Below are 20,527 nucleotides of genomic sequence, written 5' to 3'. Positions count from 1 at the left end.
AGGTTCTGGTAAAATGTGGTTTTAACGATCTTTCCTGTAGCACGAAAGCCTGAAATTCCAATCTCAGTTGTTGCTGCATGCGTCCAAGAATCAGCAAGAAGTTTTTCAAATTGTCTGCGTTTAATTCGTTTTCTCGGATTTGTCCTTATCAATTCGTCACACGTTTAAAAAACCTTTTTAGTGACTTAAATAATGAGCGATTAAGGGTTTTTAAAAAGTGTGTCGTATGGATTGATAGACACAACAGTATAATATCATATGCCTATCATATGCTCTGCCTGTCGTAAAAGGCGACTAAAAGAGCAACCTCTTTAGTGGTAGATGTTGTCCTCTTGCATCGCCCGGTTTAATACCACCACATAGGACTTAGGCGGCGTGAAGTGGTTCCATGAAACTCACGTTTTGCCGCCATGTCGATGTGTCCGGTTTCCAAAGGAGAAATGGAGTAATAAAATAAATGCATGATGGCGCCCTCACGACCAAAACTTTCCGGAGGTAAACTAGCCTCCCATTCGGATCTTCGGGCGGAGGCTGGTCGGGGGGGTCCATCAGGCGGATTTAAAAGCCTAAAAATCAATTTCTGCAACATCAGAGGCCTAAACACCAATATTAATGCAGTACACCAACACCTGCAATCAAATAAGCCTCACATTCTGGCATTGGCAGAAACAAAGGTGAAATCTTCAACAACAAATGTTCACCTCGTTTATCTTGGATACGATCTACACACCCGATTTCGACTAAACTTTGGATTGGCAGTATTTGTCAAGAGCGATTTGAGTTCCCAGCGGGAGGAAACGCTTGAACCTGCGGACTTTGACGTTATGTGGTTCAAAATAATGGCCAGTGGAGCCACGAAATTTATCTGCTGTATCTACAGACCACCAAGCGACACCCAATATAGGCGGCTCTTTATGAACCTGGTTGATTGCATTAACCAACTCCAAATTGACTACCCAAGCGCAGAAATCATCGTCATGGGTGATTTTAACGTTCACAATATCAACTGGCTGCGCTTCTGCAACAAGAACGACGATGAAGGACGAGAAGCTGAGCTATTTGCCACCATATGCGGGCTTACGCAGCTTGTGGAGGAACCTACGATAGAATCCCCGATCGAGACGGCGAGTTCGCGAGTCTCCTAGATCTGGTCTTGGCTTCAGACCCTGACTCGTACACTGTATCAGTACAGGCCCCCCTAGGAACATCGGACCATAAATTGATAACAGTTTCTTGCCAGTTGGATGTTAAAACGCAAGATCCTCCGATGCCGTGGAAGGTATGGCACGATAAATCAGCAGAGTGGAACCATCTTCGGGAATTTTATCGCTCATTCCCTTGGAAAGAAGTCTGCTTTAGAACCAATAACATCTCAGAATGTGCAAACCAAATTACAGAGACGATCTTGGCAGGAATGGAAGCTTATATCCCTTTTTCTACTAAATGCGGATCAAACAACAAGCAATGGTTCAACCTGAATTGCAAAAAGGCAGTAAACACTAAAAACGCAGCATATCGCAAATGGCTTCAACATCCTTCCACCGAAAATTGGAGGAACTTTTTAACCTCCAGAAATAGCTGCAAGCGAATTATTGATGAATGCAAAGAGAGTCATAACAACAGGATCAAAAACAAATTGCTAAACTGCCCAAATGGAACAAGATCTTTCTGGTCGGTATCGAAAGCCGTTAGTCAAGGATTTGTTGATTGATAAGACGGCCTTGCCACCCCTAACAGCAGATGATGGTTCTATCGCGGTAACAGCAAGGGAAAAAGCAAACTTACTGGGTAAACTCTTCGCGTCCAATTCTACTCTGCACTCGCAAGGCAAAACACCGCCATATTTGCCAAGGGTGAATTCATCGATGGGAGAAATTTCGTTTCCCCAACGAATTATAAATAAAATTCTTAAAAGCGTAGACACAAACAAAGCTTCTGGACCCGATGGAATTCCAGCCCTAGTACTAAAACGTTGTGCAGACGAATTGACTCCTCCCTTATGTAGACTATTCACGGCATCGTACAAACAGGGCTCATTTCCAACAAGCTGGAAAACTGCTCAAGTGCAAGTTGTACCCAAAAAGGGTAAGAAGACGATGCCGTCCAATTACCGCCCGATTGCTCTAGTTCCAGTAATATGTATGTTCCAGTAACCAACAACTGTTAAGATATCTGGAATCATCTGGACTAATCAGCGATCATCAATATGGCTTCCGAAAGCTTAGATCCACCGGCGATCTTCTGGCTTACGTCACACACTTGTGGACGGAGGCCATGGAGAAGCACGGCGAGTCCCGCTCAGTCGCTCTTGACATTTCCAAGGCATTTGACAGAGTGTGGCATGAGGGACTACTAACCAAGCTCTCCTCAATCGGCATACAAAACTCATTATTGAATTGGATTAAAAGTTTCCTTGAACAACGAACAATCCAAGTAGCCGTCGATGGACACCTCTCCGACAAATTTAACGTTAACGCTGGAGTCCCTCAAGGATGCATTCTATCCCCCACCCTTTTCTTGATATATATCAACGATTTGCTAGGAACCACTGTCAATCCAATCTACAGCTTTGCGGACGATAGCACACTTATTTCCACATTTAAGTCCACCAAACCAACGACAGCCGCAACTTCTCAGAATCTTAGGCAGCAACAAGTAGCTTCAACCAACAACGATATTAGAGCAATCTTGGAGTGGGGCGGTAACAATCTGGTCAATTTTAACGCCAAAAAAACGCAGGCTGCAGTATTTACGATGAAGACTAACGTTGATGGCCCGGAGCTGGTTATGGCAGGGAAAACATTGCCAATGAAATCATCTTTACATCTTCTAGGAGTCGAAGTCACCAACAGTGTGTCCTGGCATGACCACGTTGCCGAGATCGCCAGGGCAGCTTCCAAAAAACTCGGAGTGCTTTTCAAAACGAAAAAACTGTATACACCAGAACAGCTACTGACTCTTTATAAGGCTCAAATACGCCCTTCCCTCGAGTATTGCTCGCATGTCTGGAGCTCTGCACCCAAGCATAGTTTAAAGCTGCTAGATTCTATACAGAAGAGAGCTATTCGTCTTATCGACAAACCAGAACTGACAAAGAGTCTGGATAGTCTGGAGCACAGGAGAAAGGTGGCTGATCTCTGTTTATTCTACCGTTATTATCACGGTAAGTGCTCCTCTGAGCTGGCAGGCCTGATTCCACCCAGGGCTGTTCCGGCAAGAAGGACGCGTTTAGCAGTTGCGGCTCATCAACATCGAGTCCACCTGCCTACCCCAAGGACGTCGCTGTATCGGGACTCATTCATCTGGAGAACATCTTCTTTGTGGAACGGGCTTCCACCTCACATATTTCTCGACGCATACAACCTGCAGCGATTCAAGATAAATGCCCACAAATATCTTCGCGCAAGCACCACTCCAAGAGTGACATAGGACTTTCCTTTTGTGCTTGTGTTTACCATAAAAAAAAAAAAAAAAGTTTCTAGCATTTCATATGAGTTGATATGTAAGCCATATCTATCTAAAATCGGGAGACACTTTCCAGCTGGCTTTCTGGGTATAAAGTGATTTGTTACCAATCCAATCCATAAAGAGTTCTTCACAAATATAGACCGACTTTTTTCTCATTTTGATTGTTTCTCCGGGGGGCATATTTTCTTAAAAATATTTAGAGGTTTATTTTGTTGATCATTGTCTTTTAAAATTTCTGACAATAATTGAAATATTTAGTAACCTCTTGTTTATTAAGTCCTTGAGTTCTTGCAACGAGACATCCTCTATTTTTTTCATAGAAAGGCTTTTATTTCGATGTAAAAAAAAATTAACCACTCTTTTCCGGCAATATGAGTTGTGAATTAAATTTATTTTCGATACCTAATGATTTGGCTTAATTATAGGCCATAATTCTTTACAGTTGTCCTTGTGGGTGCAAATCCAGAACATTGTTGCTTTTTAATATGCTCACAAACCTTTTTTTCGGTATCCTTCTCCCAAAAGCGGTTTTCCACCCACCATCCCCTTTTTAAGATCTAATTTTTCTGCATTCGAAACTTCAGCAGTCTTATTGAAACATTCATGATAACAGCCTCTTACAGCTTTAAGTAGTTCTTTTTCTGTCTATTTGCCTCTTAAACTTTTTCTTGAACCATAAAATGTTGGCATTTTTAAGGATCTGAAAATAACAATTAGTTTTAATAATCAAATCATGCATCATCTATGCCAAATCCCCATGTGTTATGTATCCTAAATACCCATGCGTCATCTGTCCTTAATGTGCGGAAGAGATGACACACCTATTTTATTGTAAACGTTATAAACGCACTTGCAATAATATGAACGTGTGTCTATCGTAATATCAACATCAACTATTTTTTAGTTTATTTATCAGGTTTTAATACAATAAAATATTTAGCAAGATGCTCCGAAACTTCATGGGTACTTACCAAAAAAGAAAACGAGCACTGATGATATTTACGGCCTGGTTTCATTAAAAAAAATAATGGTGTTTAATATAAATTAAATAATAGTACTATTTCATATAAAAAATACTATTATTATATGACTTAAACTTATGCACAAAGGGAATATTTTTCTTCGTGTAAAATACCCGAAGAAAGAAATAATAGAGACACTGAAGTGCTTAAAAAATAAATCAGCAAAATTGAAATATTTACTGTTTTTCTTAAAGTTTAATAAAAATTCAAAATTAAATTTTATTTTAATTTCTTACAGCGTCGTGTTACTACTAGGCGTTACAAGTACTTTTATAATCGTATTGAAGGAACACCATTCTCCTTAGGATTGGCAATTCCTGAAGGTTATGGAATGTTTGAATTATTAGCTGAACAAGAAATAAAGCACAGTCAAAAAAATGGTAAGTCCTTTTATATTTGCAATTAAGCGAATGCTAAGTTTCTTCTTATAGTTACAGAATATTTTAGAGGAAATAATTGGCGCGTTCATCCAGACTGGTGGGTAGATGAGTAAAGACTTAATAAAAATTTTAAAACAATTATTTATTAAAGGGTGTACTGTGAATATACTAGTGGTACTTCAGGAGAGCAATTTTTCAAAACAGCAGAAGACCGAGTTAAGCACTTTCTTTCACGGACACGTCGACCTGGATGGAAGTGGATGTCCTTACGGCCAAGATCGTCTAGTTCTCAAAGGGAGCATCACCATTTTTCTGGAAAACAAGATAAGGATGCTTATTATTGTATGTTTAAATAAAATTATATTAAGTTAATAATATTTTATGATAAAATTTCAATTTGCAGGCGATAAAACACTACTTCAGTCTTTAGTGCTTGACGCTATGGTAACGGAAAGTCTAGAAAAGCATAGACCTCGAATGGAAGATAAGCAGTAAGTACTATTGATATTAAGGAGGCATGCAACTTAACTTATAAATCAATATTTATCTGCACAATTTTTAATTTAGTTAAATTATACTAATTAATTTTCTGCACATTAGCCCTATTGGCACACTTTTGGTACAATTACAAAGGTAAACATTTTTTCACATGTTTATTTTGTTTAGATGTATTGAGTATATGTGTTTTGATTTTAGTCTATATACATATATATTTAAGTTTTCTGCATCCAGTTACCACATTTTATCGGCCATAAATTTTATTTCAAAAAATTAGAAATTCTCGACATTTTTGCATACACTTTTATTATTTTATTATTATCAATTCATAGTTTAACGACCTTCTATTTGCAATGAGCTCAAATGTTTTTTCACTTCATTTCAATCAGCGCTTTTGTAGAAAATATAGTAAAATATAAAGTACTTTTGATAAAAATATCTATCAAATGATTTTCCTCATTATAATATAATACAAACAATTAAAGATTATATTTTTCTTTTTTTTTTATTTCATCATATTCATATTTATGGGAAAATAATGAATCAAGATCTAGAAGTTATTTTTAAATCTGCAAATTTTTTAAGTTTATATACGTCCAGCAAACGTAGCATACGACCTTAAGTGCGGAAATCACTGTATTAACTTGAAATAACAAATCTAAGCAACAAGTTAAACCAAGAATGACAGTTTTTCACCTATTATCACTTTAATAATTACAGTCTTACTAAAATTAAACGTAGAGATGACCGGGATTTGTATTTTTTCTATCAGCGGCAAGGGCAAATAAGGATTCGGGGAATCGGTGAAGCATTGGCGTTCTCTGTATAACTTGAACTTCTGCGTCACGTTTCATGCAGTCAACACGTGGTTGTTTTTTGTCCTTTTCTTTCCTCTAAAACTCTTTCCTAGAACCCCTTTCCGACCCTAGCTGGTAGTTTCTTGGAACCTATTCAATAGACTGCCTCGCCTGGAGACTAAGAACCCGTAATGAAAATTATTGAAAGTCAAATCCTCGCTCACTATACATGTAGGAGTCAGAATACTCGGATATAGGGCAAATAATAAAGAATCATCATTTATTCATGCTTGAGTTTCAGTAACCATTTCAAGACTTACACACATAATTAAGACATACACAATTATCGGGAGTATATAAAAAACATTAAACTTAAAAATTACATGACCAACCGCGTCTTTAAAAAGGGTTAAAAATATGACGGCCACGCGACGTTTTTTCGCTCAGTTAGTTCGCACAAAAACAAATATGAAGTACGAGAAACCAAGTCCGTGGAATACCCCGTATAACAATTTAAATCAAGTTAATATATTGACAGCCAAGCATTGACAACAGCTTCACAGTCATGAATCAAAGTTCACTCGCGTGGCCCATAATTTTCTGTAGTACCTTATTAAGGACTCCAATCAACCTTTCTCAAAAACCACCCCATCACGCCGCCATCGGAGGGTTAAGTTCCCAAACAATACGTGCACTCTAGAATCGCGTAAAATTGAGTTAATCAAGTTTAGTTTATCAAGCGCTGATAAAGCGTTTTCCACACCAATAAAATTAGCTCCGTTGTCGCTATAGATCATTTTAGGTCTACCGCGCCGAGCGACAAAACGACGAGACACTTGCAAAAATCCACTGGTTGAAAACGACGTGCATAAACGGTTGACGATTCACGAATTAAGAGGTAAAACATTCTAATGAGGGTGCCAAAGTAACCCAAGTACAGCGCAGAGAACCGATCCTTTTCCAAATTACCAACTTTTACATACTCCTACCCTCTCAATTGAAACTGACTTTCTGCCAAGATTGCCATAGGCTGGCGAATAAAGATAGTGACACTATTGTCCACATAAAAGCTGTGCCATAATCTTTCAATAATGTCTCGTGATTAAGAACTGCTGTTGTCTTTTTCTAAAAGATTGCTCAAGATGATACTTCAAAGTTACATCTTATAGAAAAGAACTGCTATTCACTCCAAATATAAGTCGCCTGAATCTTAAAACAACCTCATTGTGCATCTTCCCACAGGAACCTTAAAAAATCACGATCATTCTTATGCACACTGATCTGCAAGATAGCTTCATGGATATCCGCTATAAGTCATACTTCTCATGCATCAAATACCGGTGCGGAAGGTAATAACCTTTATAAACACTTAGTCACACTGTTCAAAAAGTCCATTTCGTCTCAGTTTATTAATATTAGCCTTCGGTCAGAATATAATCAGACAGGAGGAGGTGTCCATATTGCCCTTCATAGTTGATGCGACCTGTTTCAAGAACTAGCTCCTTTGACATCGCTATTTCTTCTTAAGTTCTCTGCTCTGTTGGTTCCTTTATACTAAGAGTATAAAGGAACCAATAAACTTGCTCTATAGAAGCTTCCTTCACAAAGAGGTTTAGAGTGGTCATAGCAGCACCTACATTTTTCTATCCATTAGTCACACCTTTTCCTGATAGTCTATACTAATCTAGTCTCTATCGCCGCCAGCCCACAAATGCGACACTGACTTTTGGTTTCATTACACAAAACACCAGCGATATCTACTCCTAATAATAGCTCTATGAATCCAGCATCTTTGGAGTCGGAAAGTTTAATACCTAGGTCTGCCAATTTACCTGATCATTAACCACTAAAAATTGGAGGTATATTACTACATATAATAGGCTGATTACCTTCATTGTAAATACAAAGTTCTCACTTCTTAACGTGATATCATAGCATTGGTAGCCTAACCTGCCTCTCGGCTTTCAAATAAATGGAAGCTTGGATTTATATCCGAATTAGGCAGCTGCTGACTTCAAAATATAACTTTTTGGGGAATCACTATCCACCAACACCGTCACCCATTTAAACCTTTCAGTTGGACTCAAAGGGTTTGCCAAAATACATAGGTGTTAGTGTAATTCGCTAAGGTCTCATTACGTACAACAGCTCTCTCTTCTCGAACTTTACTGCTTTGACTATCATTATTAGTTTTCTCCTATTTGGAAGCAACTTTGTTGACCGATAAACTAGGACACATAAACACAAGGTGGGATTTTCACAAGCAGCACAATTTAAATGGCCTCTACACCTTCGAAATTGATGACTCACCTTCAAGCAATGGAAGCAAGTTTTCTCTTTGACAAAATATTCTTCTTTTGCTCTGGTAACAATTTATCGGCTTTGAAACAAGAGGTTTTTCTGATATTCGCTACAAAAAATGACTGAAAGCATCGCAATTGACAAGACCCGCGGCGATGGAAACAACTATATCACTTCTGGTAGATCTTCTTTTTTTAAAATTGTCATCGTTAGAACCCAATCTGACATCGGATATACGTTCCGTAAAAACAAAACCATCTGTGGCAAAGCTAATCCTCTGTTCATTCTTTAACTCAATACTGAGGAATTTCATCACCCTTATAATCTACGCTCCAGCACGGAACCACCAGGATCATCGGGGATATCGCTTGGAACACTGGTTACTGAAAAGGGTGACCGCTGAAAAAGTAACGCTGAAGAGCTGTCCGGTGTAATACCCAAAGTCTCGAATGCCTGCTGTTGCGTCTCAATTTTGTCATGGAGCGTAGTAATATCCACCTTTTATTTTTCAGTAATAATTCTCGCTTACAACTGGAAAACTTTCAGCAAGCTGCCTTGCTTGTCACCATGGGACTGTCGTCTTCAATAAATACTCGACTTTATCATGGTTATCAATGTCAGGGTCACTATGGATTTTCTGGTACTGGCTCCAGAAAAACAACCACCCCTGAACACTACCATCATAAGGTTCTAACTCAATGCGCGGTAATTTAAAACTTACCTGGACTTAAATTCTCTCCTGTCATTAAATTTACACTAGGCACAGTACAAGTACTAGGCTCTTAATTGGGATCCACCAAAAGTTTTTTAAACCTCAGGTTCAGTTTCCAAAACCGTTTGATATGGGTATCATAACTGTCCACTCCGGTAGAAAGTTCATCTTCCGATGCGTCCTCCAATGAACTCTTAAAAATCGCATTATACCACACTTTTAAATGTTCAGCTTTTGGACGTAGACTTTTCAAGCCTTTTTCTGAGCCTCTAGTTTTTGATCCATGATACACAGGTCGCACACGACACGTGATTAACCACCAAAAAATAATACCTCCCGATATATCGAATTTCGATTTAAAATCGAAACTTACTTTTCCGTACTCTCAATCCAGCATCGATTTGCCACTCTAAACGGAGTCCTGTCACGGTTACCGAAATGTGGCAGTCAGATAAAACTACCCATCTTAGCTGCTTCATCCACTTAAAATCTCGAGTATTTTACAGGGCAAATAATAAACTGCGAATTCCTCAGACTCATAACGTATTTGCTCATGCTTGAGTTACAGATAATAGAGAAAACAAAAAAAAACACTTCTTAATTAACACATACACAGTTATCGAGAGTATATAAAAAACATTAAACTTGAAAATAAGATAATCAACCGCTAGTCCGGGGAATCTGTACCATATTTCATGAAAAAAAAATGCAACCCGCAAACGAATGACTGGATATGGTAAAGGGGTTCATAAGAAACACAAAAAAAATAAATTCATACCTGGGGTAGTTGCGGGGTGGTTTTGCGGGGGGGTGAAAACTGAAAAAAACAGCTGGAGCATTTTTCTATCGCCATTTCCGGCGAAAGTTGACGCCCAAATGAAAAGTGCTTAATAACAAAGTTGTAGACAATATAAAAATCTATAATTTTTGTAAAGGGCACTTTTGAACATAACCGCAAAATGTTCAAGATAAATGCAAAAATTGCGAAAAATTTTCGTTTTTTATTTTTCATTTATCGAAAAAATATGCAATTTTTATAAAACTTGGTATAAATATACCCTTTAGTATCCTAAATAATCTCTATTTTTTTCAGTACTATACAATAACAATTTATTAAGAAATTCAAGTTTTTCAAAAAAATTACTTTTTTTTAAACGAAATTTGTCCTTCAGAGAGTTGTCCTAGAAAGTTCATATGGGGCTCATTTTTTTTGTTTTTATTTCTACTTTTTAATAAAATAAAGAAAGGTTATACTTCCCATTTGAAAATAAGCCAAAAAATGCAAAAAACTGAAAATTTTTTTTTTGCAACAATGACCTTTTTAATAATTGTTAATAATTTACTAACAATTTTTAAAATGTCAAAAAAGTAATAGCACCACTAGATTCTACGAAAAAAAAATACATAAGAAAATATATATTTCATCATGTAAAGTTCAATAGATTGTTTTATGCAGGAGACAATTCAAGCTTACCCCCCAGTATGTATCCCGTGCCTCGACGCGTATTCTGTATATTACACTAAATCAGCCATATAAGTCGATGTCGCTATATAATTATCGACGTGCAGAATTAATTTTTCGAACTTATCAATCCCAAATAGGCTTTTTTCAATTCAATTTGGCTACTTTTTTATCGAAATCGGCGATTTTCACATATTTCAGGACCTCTAAATTAAAACGCGATATAGTGTGTAAATTTTTTATGTGTAATATCCCGTTTCTGTTCCGAGTTCTGAGTCCGAGCCTGATTCTCATCCAACTGTAATAGCTCACAATGGTTGTAATATGATTGCACATATTTACAATTACACTAAAGGAAAAGCAACTTTGAACGATTTGAGATTTCAGCGTTACGAAATCTTAACTGCTAAATCTACATTCAAATTAGAAAAGTTACCACCAACAATTGGAGCAGCTACACAGCATTGTTTCAGAGTATATCATCAACTTCAAATGTGGCTTGGTAACAACTTAAGTGCAACCATGTGGGGATGGAAAGAGTCACTCGTGAATAATAGTACAATTCTTATGCCTCGATACACAAGCGACACGATGATACCCGAAGAGTAACTCAAAAAAATCTTTTGCACCTGCAAAGGTAATTGCAGTACAAATCGATGTGGGTGTAGGAAGCATGGGCTATCGTGCACATCGTTGTGCACTAATTGCCAAGATACAGGCAACTGCTCCAATATCGATGAAATAAAGGAAGATTGCAGTGATTCGGAAGAGATTTTAAATGAGTTTGAACTTCCGAGAATCTCATTAGATGCCGAAAATGAAGAAGAATGTGAAGACTCTGATATCAGCGATTATGAAGATGCGGAAAACGCTGAAGAACCAGATTGTACTGGAGAGTCCGACCATGTACAAGTTTCACAGCATGTAAATAAAAAAAAAGACTAATAAATCAATAAAACAATACGTCGTATTATATAAACTGTACATAATGTAAAAAATTTTCTTGTATCATAAAATATTGTATTATATTTTCTTGTATAATAAAATATTGTATCATAAAATGTATAATGTATTCATAAAATCAAATACTGCAATAAATTTTCAGCAATTTTGTAAAATTTTAATCAATTTTGTACAATTATTTCATACTTCATTAAATATTTTTTATGGAAATATGTAAAAACCGCTGATTTCGATCAAAAAGTAGCCAAATTTTGTTTAATAAAATCGATTTGGAATTGGTAAGTTCGAAAAATCGATTCTACCCTTCGAAAATTATAAAGCGACATCGATTTCTCTGGCTGATTTAGTGTAATATACAGAATACGCGTCGAGGCACGGGATACATACTGGGGGGTAAGCTCGAAATATCTCCTGCATAAAATAATCTATTGAACTTTACATGATGAAATATATATATTTTCTTATGTATTTTTTTTCGTAGAATCTAGTGGTGTCATTACTTTTTTGACATTTTAAAAAATTTTAGTAAATTATTAACAATTAATAAAAAGTTCATTGTTGCAAAAAAAATTTTTTCAGTTTTTTGCATTTTTTGGCTTATTTTCAAATAGGAAGTATAACCTTTCTTTATTTTATTAAAAAGCAGAAGTAAAAACAAAAAAAATAAGCCCCATATGAACTTCCTAGGACAATTCTCTGAAGGACAAATTTCGTTTAAAAAAAAGTAATTTTTTCGAAAAACTTGAATTTTTTGAAAAATTGTTATTGTATAGTACTGAAAAAAATAGAGATTATTTAGGATACTAAAGGGTATATTTATACCAAGTTTTATGAAAATTGCGTAATTTTTGGATAAATGAAAAATAAAAAACGAAAAAAAAATTTTTTTCGCAATTTTTGCATTTATCTTGAACATTGAGGTTATGTTCAAAAGTGCCCTCTATAAAAATTATAGATTTTTATATTATCTACAACTTTGCCATTAAGCACTTTTTATTTGAGCGTCAACTTTCGCCGGAAATAGCAATAGAAAAATGCTCCAGCTGTTTTTTTCAGTTTTCACCCCCGCAAAACCACCCCGCAACTACCCCAGGTATAAATTTATTTTTTTTATGTTTTTTATGAACCCCTTTACCACATCCAGTCGTTCGTTTGCGGGTTGCAATTTTTTTGTTAAAAAGTACAGATTCTCCGGACTACGCGTGGTTACAAAGGATTAAAAACACGGCGGCCGGGCGACGTTTCTCAATCGTTATTTGTCCGGGTGGCAGACGTAAGATGAGCATGCGTAAAATATTACTTACAGCTTTTGATCGCTTTAAACCTATCTGTGCGAACATCAAAAATGGGTTGACTGGTGTCCAATTTAAAAGAAGAAGAGCAAGAAAAATAACCTCACTTTTTATGCCAGTGGGAAATGAGAAAATAAATCAAACATAAACAAAAACAAACAAAAATTACAATACAACTTTAAATCAGGTGTATATTATTAACAGAGTTTAAAATTCTGTAATTGTTTGCTACTTCAGGGCTTACTCTAAAATGGTCGAGAAATTCTATTCTCCTAAATTGGGACACAGTTTCATCTAAATAATTTTTAGTTTTGGGCCTTTGTAGACAATTTCAAAACGAATATCAGAGATTATACAAAACACAAGCAACAATTGGGGTTATGTTCATTTTCAGCAGAACCCTGCTTGAAATAAATGCGAAAATCTGAAAAGTCTGATTATCGGATGACGATCATAAATTTGTGTAAGAACATTAAACTTTTGATTTGAAACTGATTAGAAGTTTCTATGTGAATATATTTTACTCGATTGCGTATGTTTATTTGTTGAAAAGTTGTTTCTTACTGCTGTGAGCACAAACCTTATATAGCGCGTAGATTTATAATAAATAAATAGAGAATCGCTATTGCCACTACACTTACACTATATACGGCATTCGACGAAAATAATACAATCCCGAGCAATACAGATACTAGAGACGAGGTTTCAAAAAGTGGGTTGAATAGCCAAGTAGCTTAGACTCTTCCTAAGGAAACTAAGGGCAAGACAACCAATCAACCAATCTTTTTATCTTAGCGCTTTGACTATGAGTTTTTTAAGTAAGTTAATCCATGAGTATTTCAGTATTCCAGAAAGAAATTTTACGGCCGTGTATAAAACTAACTATTAATTAGATAATCTTATCTAATTTAGGATATTTGTTTTCATCTTTATAAGAACGTCTAATTAGTTTTAACAAGTATCGACAGTTTAGAAATGATGCTTAATTAATTTTGTAGTCTTTTTTAAGAAACAAAAATAGATGTCAAAATTGCGGGAGTTTGTATAATAAAGTTATTTACTTATTTATGGCAACAATTTCTATTCATACAGTATGTCTCAGAATATCTTAGCAGTCTCCATATTTGAACAGTTTAAGTCTTTTTTCATATAGCATCTTTTTATAGAGTCATACGCCACTAAAGAAGGCGTCTAAAAATATTGTTTTTCTTGAAAAAGGCTAAAAAGCTTTGAAACGAAGTTTATTTATAACTTGTAAGTAGTTGTTTTGGTCAGAAAACGCACACTACCAGAATGTGTTGCTTCCTAAGTACAGATCGTATGGCTAGGCAAAAAATATGTATGAAAGATTATAAATATATTGAAATCTGTATTAAGAAATAATAACGGCAAAAAATAATCAAAATGTACAGAGCTAAAGTACAAAATGCAGTAATTTTATTATTTCCGGTTGCATATTTGTATGAATTTAAATTATAACCTGAAACCTTTTAGATACTGGGTACAAATAAAGTCTTTAATAAAAATGTAATTAAATAATGATAGTTTTTTTGACAGTCCTTTATCGATATTAATTAAGCGTTATTTTAAGATATTAGCTATTATTAGTTTTGAGCTATTTAAAAAACAAAGCGCAAAAAATTGTAAGAATCTGGTAGCGGTAGTCTAAAAATTGCCCACATATTCTGAAACACCCTATATATTTATAAGTTCTTGAATACAAAATACTTATATCTATTTAAGTTATGAATCTACAAGTAATCTTGACTATAAAATAACTTGCCATTTCGGATGTCAATACGTATTTTCTATGAAATTGGATATACAGGGTGTCCCAAAATTCGACGATCAAACTTAAAGGGGAGAAGGAGGAGGTCATTTTGAATTAAAATAACTATATATGTTGTTATCCAATTGTCGACAGTTAAAAAGTTATTTAATATTTTGTACTTTTTATTCAAATTGAATGCTGGCAACGATAAAAGAGTTATGCAAAATAAACGGATTATTCTACTGATTTGTTTTTAGTCATGTTTTATTCTTAGGAGTGTCCTTTTAATTTTAAAATAGTTTCAAAAACTCTGTTCTCTTCTAGTCAAGAAAAATATGATCTTAAAAACAAGTTTTGTTTTAAAAAAATATGGATAATTTTTTTTTAATGGATGCTGATTCAATAAAATTAACCTTTAAAAAACTGACCCGTCCTTAGAAAATCTTGAGAAATTAATGTATAACTCGCCCATATCAAAATAGCCTTTTAAGATGTGGGAAGAAAGAGTGAGAGAGTCAGTATGCGATGAAGACAGAAAATGATAAACCAACGGCCTAAAATGGGCTTTCGAGGATTTTGCCTCTGCGCACCCAAATTTCACTGGCCATTTCGATATTTCCGAGCTGTAGTTTCATAACATAATTAAAGACTTGAATACAGATTTGTCTTACCCAATTTCTAATGGAAAATACTTTATTTGTACCATTGCCACATTTTTTCAAAAATACAAGAAATTGTAATAATATTTTTTTTATTTAATTATTAATAAGGTATTACCAACATTAAATGTTCAAAATGTCTACCGCCTACCCTTACACATAATCTACATCGTCGAATAAAATTTCTTTTTAACCATTGGAATCCCCGGCTGGTTGTTATTGATCACTCTGATCGCTTCTTCTATTTTTTGGCGCAATTCCTGTTCAGTGCGACTTTCTGTAGCGTAAACTCATTCTTTAAAATAACCCTACAAAAAGAAGTCTAATCGGTTAAGGTCGGGGGACCGCGGTGGCCAGCGGATAGTTCCACCCCTTCCAATCCAACGATTTGGAAACTGTTGATTGATATAAACTCTTACTACTCGAGCGTAGTGTGGAGGAGCTCCATCATGCTGCAGCCACATGTTTGGACGTGTTTCTAAGGATACGTCTTCTAGTAAGCCTGTAGCGCGTAACTCGGTGCAAACCAATTTATTTCCAACCCGTGTGAGTCATACCTACTATCCAACCACAAAAAAAATTACTAAGTCTAGACAAGCAAATTTTGTTTTAAAAGATTCAGAGATTTGGTGGCCGCCAGCTTTTAGACAGTGGAGAAGGTAGTGGGAGAAATTTTAATAAGAGCGCCACTTGATTTCAATATTTTACACCAAACCCTGATATATTATGATGGTAATATAAGCCCCCCTTAATCAAGAAAATGATGACCTATATTTATGCTTGTACCTGGATCCTAAAAGCTGAAAATAATTTGGGAAAAACTCAAATAACAATCCATAGGTCCACCAGATTGATATAATCATCCAAGAATTTACATAGTCACTTCCATTTATATAGAAAAAATTTAATTCAACTGAGATATTTAAATTTAGGTAATTATTCAAAATGTAATACTGTAGTAATTTTAAGTAAATAAAAAAATTGATAAAAGAATTAAGAGTTACTCGAGGTATGCTTAAGGCGAGGAATTAGTAAAAAAAACAAATCCGCACTGAACTACTGTTCAAGGGGAAAATCCAAAACGTGATCACGTGTTGTTTACAAAAAGTATATATTTGGAGCCTAATTCACAATACCTCACTGGCCCTAAATACCTTTTACAAACTCTAGTCAAGTCACATTAATCTAAATAAAACTTTTAAATAGTAAGGTTCGAATTTGAAAGCCTATTAATGGTATGTTGGTGCAATACAACCTGTTAACCAACAACCAACACTATGACTAAATATGTTATTTGTAGCAAATAGCCGATCCCTTACAAGGTGATCCAGGCTCAATGTCAAAATCAATTATGTCGATGCTCGACTCAAATGGAAACCCTCAGGTTAATGTTAATAGACTTAGCAAGAACCTCTTAACGTTTTTGTTTTACATAAAAGAAAATAAACCCATAAAATTCAAATTAATAAATCAACCCCCAACCCTAAATCAAACCGTTCAATAAGAGAAAAATAAAATAAAATGTGCAAAAACTTGCGTGTCCTCTAATCTCTTGTGTATTTTGGCTAAGGTAGCTTAACTCGACAGCTCTGGAATCAGTCAGCTACAACCAGGGTAACGACCATATGGGCAAGTCGATTTCAGGCAAGTTCCAATCCAAAATCGCAGAGCCACAGTACAATGCTCAGTCCAGGCTGTGTTGAGGCTCACTTCAGCCGGTTGCCAACAGTGTTGGGATGACCAGAAGAAACCAGAGAATAGGAAGAGACCAGAGAATAGAGGAGAGAATGAGAAAAAGGAGAGGCCTCTAAATAGAGGACAAAAAAAATCAGTAAAATAAACACACAATTAATGCTATGGCAATTACCAACATGTTGCTACATACCTAAGGTGGTAAGCGAAGCCTAGAGTCTCGTTTTGTGGTTAGAAAATTTCAAAATCCCATAAATGGTGTGGGAGCAGCCGACCAAATCCAAAAATATCAGGTCAATCCGAAATCCTCTCGGCTACAACTTCCCACTAGACGTTCATCAAATTAAACCCCAAAACTTGGGAGGAATATTTTTCCATTCAACCGAATTCCCGGCAAGATGAACTTAAATTTTCCTTAAAACCACAAAATGTCGACTGTTCTTTCTGATAACGGGATGGCTACCGGCTGGACAAGGAACTGACAATGACAGGTGACACTGGCAGTGAACTTGTTACTCTCTCTCTTCGACACGATCTGACCCTGCCTCTTGGTGCAAACTACGCGGAGCCTCACTCTATCAAAATAGAAATTCCGCAATACCACAGTAAAATGATACTGCTCGGATACTAAAACATGGAAAACTAATAAAATTTTCCTAACGGGGCTACGAAATTCCAATTTTCCTCTTACGTCGCTCTGCCTGATTTATGGCGCTCCGTCATCCGCCAAATGGAAACCAAACTTTAATGGGAAACAGCAACGCTGCCAAACCTCCACAACAACAAGTGTGTCAATAGTCATTACTGTCAATCACAGTCACTGTCAATCGGCTAGTAGGGTTAGAAACCAGATGTCAAGGCACGTTTATTTACTAAAACTTAACTTAACTACTTAACTACTAAAAAGAATTGAAGGGAAATATAGCAAGCAAAACTGGGGAGGCCAATTTCAAATCAATTAGGATACCTTGCCCAACATGATTCCGCTATAGAAGAAAGTATTTGTAAGTTTTCCTACCCTAACGGATCACCATCTAAAAGGTCTTATTTACTCCACTCATGGCGCAATCTGTGGCACAACAGCACCCTCTAGAAGTCCCTCCATACCCCAGACATATACCGGCCTCATAGAAACTCTTGACAAGCAAACCAAAGGTCAGAAAGTTCCCAACACCAGGTACATAAATAGGGACTAAGGAAACATAATACGACTAACTTCACAGAGGTGTGCTGACAGGATAGGGTAGGTAAATACATTCCTAAAAATAATGAAACCCCAAAAGCCTAAAAAAAAATGAATTGCATTACTATCAAACCCCAAATTCCATTTATAAAACTGTAAATCACACAACCCTTTCAAGCCGATACCAAAAACCATAAACTTTTGCCCGAATTTATATGAAATCCCATGTTACATGCTTAGGGCAAAATTGCATGTAACAAGCCATTTAAATGATTTTGTAAAAAAATGAGGTAGCTTTCGCCATTGAGTCGTCTTGGTAATTCAAAAGGGCCAATTAACTTACCTTCAATTATTCCAGCCCACATGTTTATTCCAAATTGATGTTGGAAACGGGAAGCGCGCACAATTCTAGGGTTAACATATTCCCAATGATGTAAATTGTGAATATTGAATATTCCTATCCTTTGAAACAATGATTCGTCGCTCCACAAAATTCTTTGGAAAAACTGAGGGTCGGTTCTGTTGCGACGTAACATATCCCTGCAAAATCGTACTCTTGTGGCGTAGTCTCCGGGTAAAAATGCTTGCACCCATTGCACATGATATGGATGTAACAGAGATCTTCTCAAAATACGATGCACCGATGAAGATGATAATCCCAAACGCCTTGCTATACGACGAATACTAATGGTCGGATTTTCTGCTATGATTCACGTATATCCTATGAACATTTTGAAACACTCTGTAGTCAGGATAATGTGCTCTGTTAGGAAATCGTGCCCTATACTCTCTAGCAGCAGCCCGAGCATTACCGTCACAAAACCCGTAGACATAATGCATTTCTGCATATTCCTGTGGTGCATAAGGCATCTTTAATACTTGAACTAACAAATAAAAAAAGTAGGTACTTATTAATCGCAAAGGTCGAAATGTAATAGCCCAGTATGGAGGAAAGCGTACCTAAGACTGATTTGAAAACTACCAAATCGTTTGTTTTTTTTATCTCAACAAAAGAGGACAATGCAAAATATTCAAAATATTTTTAAACTGAACTTTAACGTTCACCTTAAATTTAAGAATAGATAAATGGTAAATACCTACCTTAATAATATTGGTAATAAATAAAAACCTTTAAAAGTTTTTGTGATTTTTAAAAAAATTGGCAATGGTACAAGTAAAGTATTTTCCATTAGAAATTGGGTAAAACAAATCTATTTTTATTATTATGTTAAGAATCTACAATAATTTCTCAAGATTTTCTAAGGGCGGGAGTTATGTGACCCAGTTCCAGTACAACCCGGACATCGACCTCAAGGTTCTGATGAAAGTGCTTATTTTATATTATTGTTATGCTTAGTTTATATTATTTTGTTATACTAATTAGCTTACGACTAATCGATATTAGATATAGAAAAACACTCCATAATTAATTCTCGTCTTGAACGTAGTTATTTTTTGGTTGTCATATTTAATAAAATTAGTTTTTTTAAAAAGTGTATTTTCAATATAAAATACATAACTGGCGCAGTCGGTCGTAACTCAGAAAATCTTTTGAACGCCTGTGTGTTTGGAAACCGTGTGCGAGATTCCTGAAACCACAAAATCCAAAAATCGTTAGTTTTTACTATTTACTGAGTAAGGAACCTAGAAGAAGTCACCGTTGCGACTTGAAGCAGCATAATCGTAAGTGATCCTTCATTCCTTCCTTATTTTAATAATTATTGTGAAAATTTTTTATTTTTTTTCTTAATTGTGCGAAATAACAAAGTATTTTCGTTTACTTTTAGAATCTCATTGTTTATTTTTACCTACTTACATTTTTGTAAAATTGTGTAGGACCCTTTTTAATTTTAGTTTTACTATTTAAGCATTTTATTTTAATATTTCCGAATTATTTCACAATTAATATTAATTGTTATTTTGATGTCACAGTCTGATATCGATAATTTAGCTCATACTATTGCAAATATCTCATTATCTCGAACGCCTGAATTAGATAATATGGCAACTATCACAGCAGCTAAAGAAATTGCACGTACAATTAAATGTTTTTCAGGAAAAAGTGAACATTTAGAGTTCTTTATTGCTAGCGTAGATAAGTTCTTTAATAGATATTTCAACAATACGGTTGACGAATCCCTAAAAGAATTTGTCTTTGCGACCATATGTTCATATAACAACCTGGCCTCAAATTAAAATTGCCCTAAGACAAAAATTTGGAGATCGACTAAATGACAAGTACTTTCACAACAACTCAATTTTCTAGTACGCAACAGAAACGAAAATATTCTAGATTTTATAGAAAGACTTAAAATTTTAAAAACCCG

The 20,527-nt window shown here is 35.5% G+C and overlaps 1 protein-coding gene across 1 annotated transcript in view; it reads left to right on the top strand.

Moving 5' to 3' along the window:
- Positions 1-20,527, top strand: part of LOC126748352 (voltage-dependent calcium channel subunit alpha-2/delta-4) — a 167,730-nt gene that overhangs the window by 98,283 nt on the left and 48,920 nt on the right. Inside the window, exons 14-18 of the mRNA XM_050457517.1 lie at positions 4,729-4,870; positions 4,922-4,967; positions 5,022-5,212; positions 5,274-5,361; positions 5,471-5,503. Of these exons, the coding sequence (XP_050313474.1) occupies positions 4,729-4,870; positions 4,922-4,967; positions 5,022-5,212; positions 5,274-5,361; positions 5,471-5,503 (500 nt within the window). The remainder of the gene's footprint in view (positions 1-4,728; positions 4,871-4,921; positions 4,968-5,021; positions 5,213-5,273; positions 5,362-5,470; positions 5,504-20,527) is intronic.

This window comes from Anthonomus grandis, chromosome 22, assembly GCF_022605725.1.
Source record: "Anthonomus grandis grandis chromosome 22, icAntGran1.3, whole genome shotgun sequence".
Lineage (NCBI taxonomy): Eukaryota > Metazoa > Arthropoda > Insecta > Coleoptera > Curculionidae > Anthonomus > Anthonomus grandis.
This window is presented reverse-complemented; position numbering and strand designations above follow the sequence as displayed.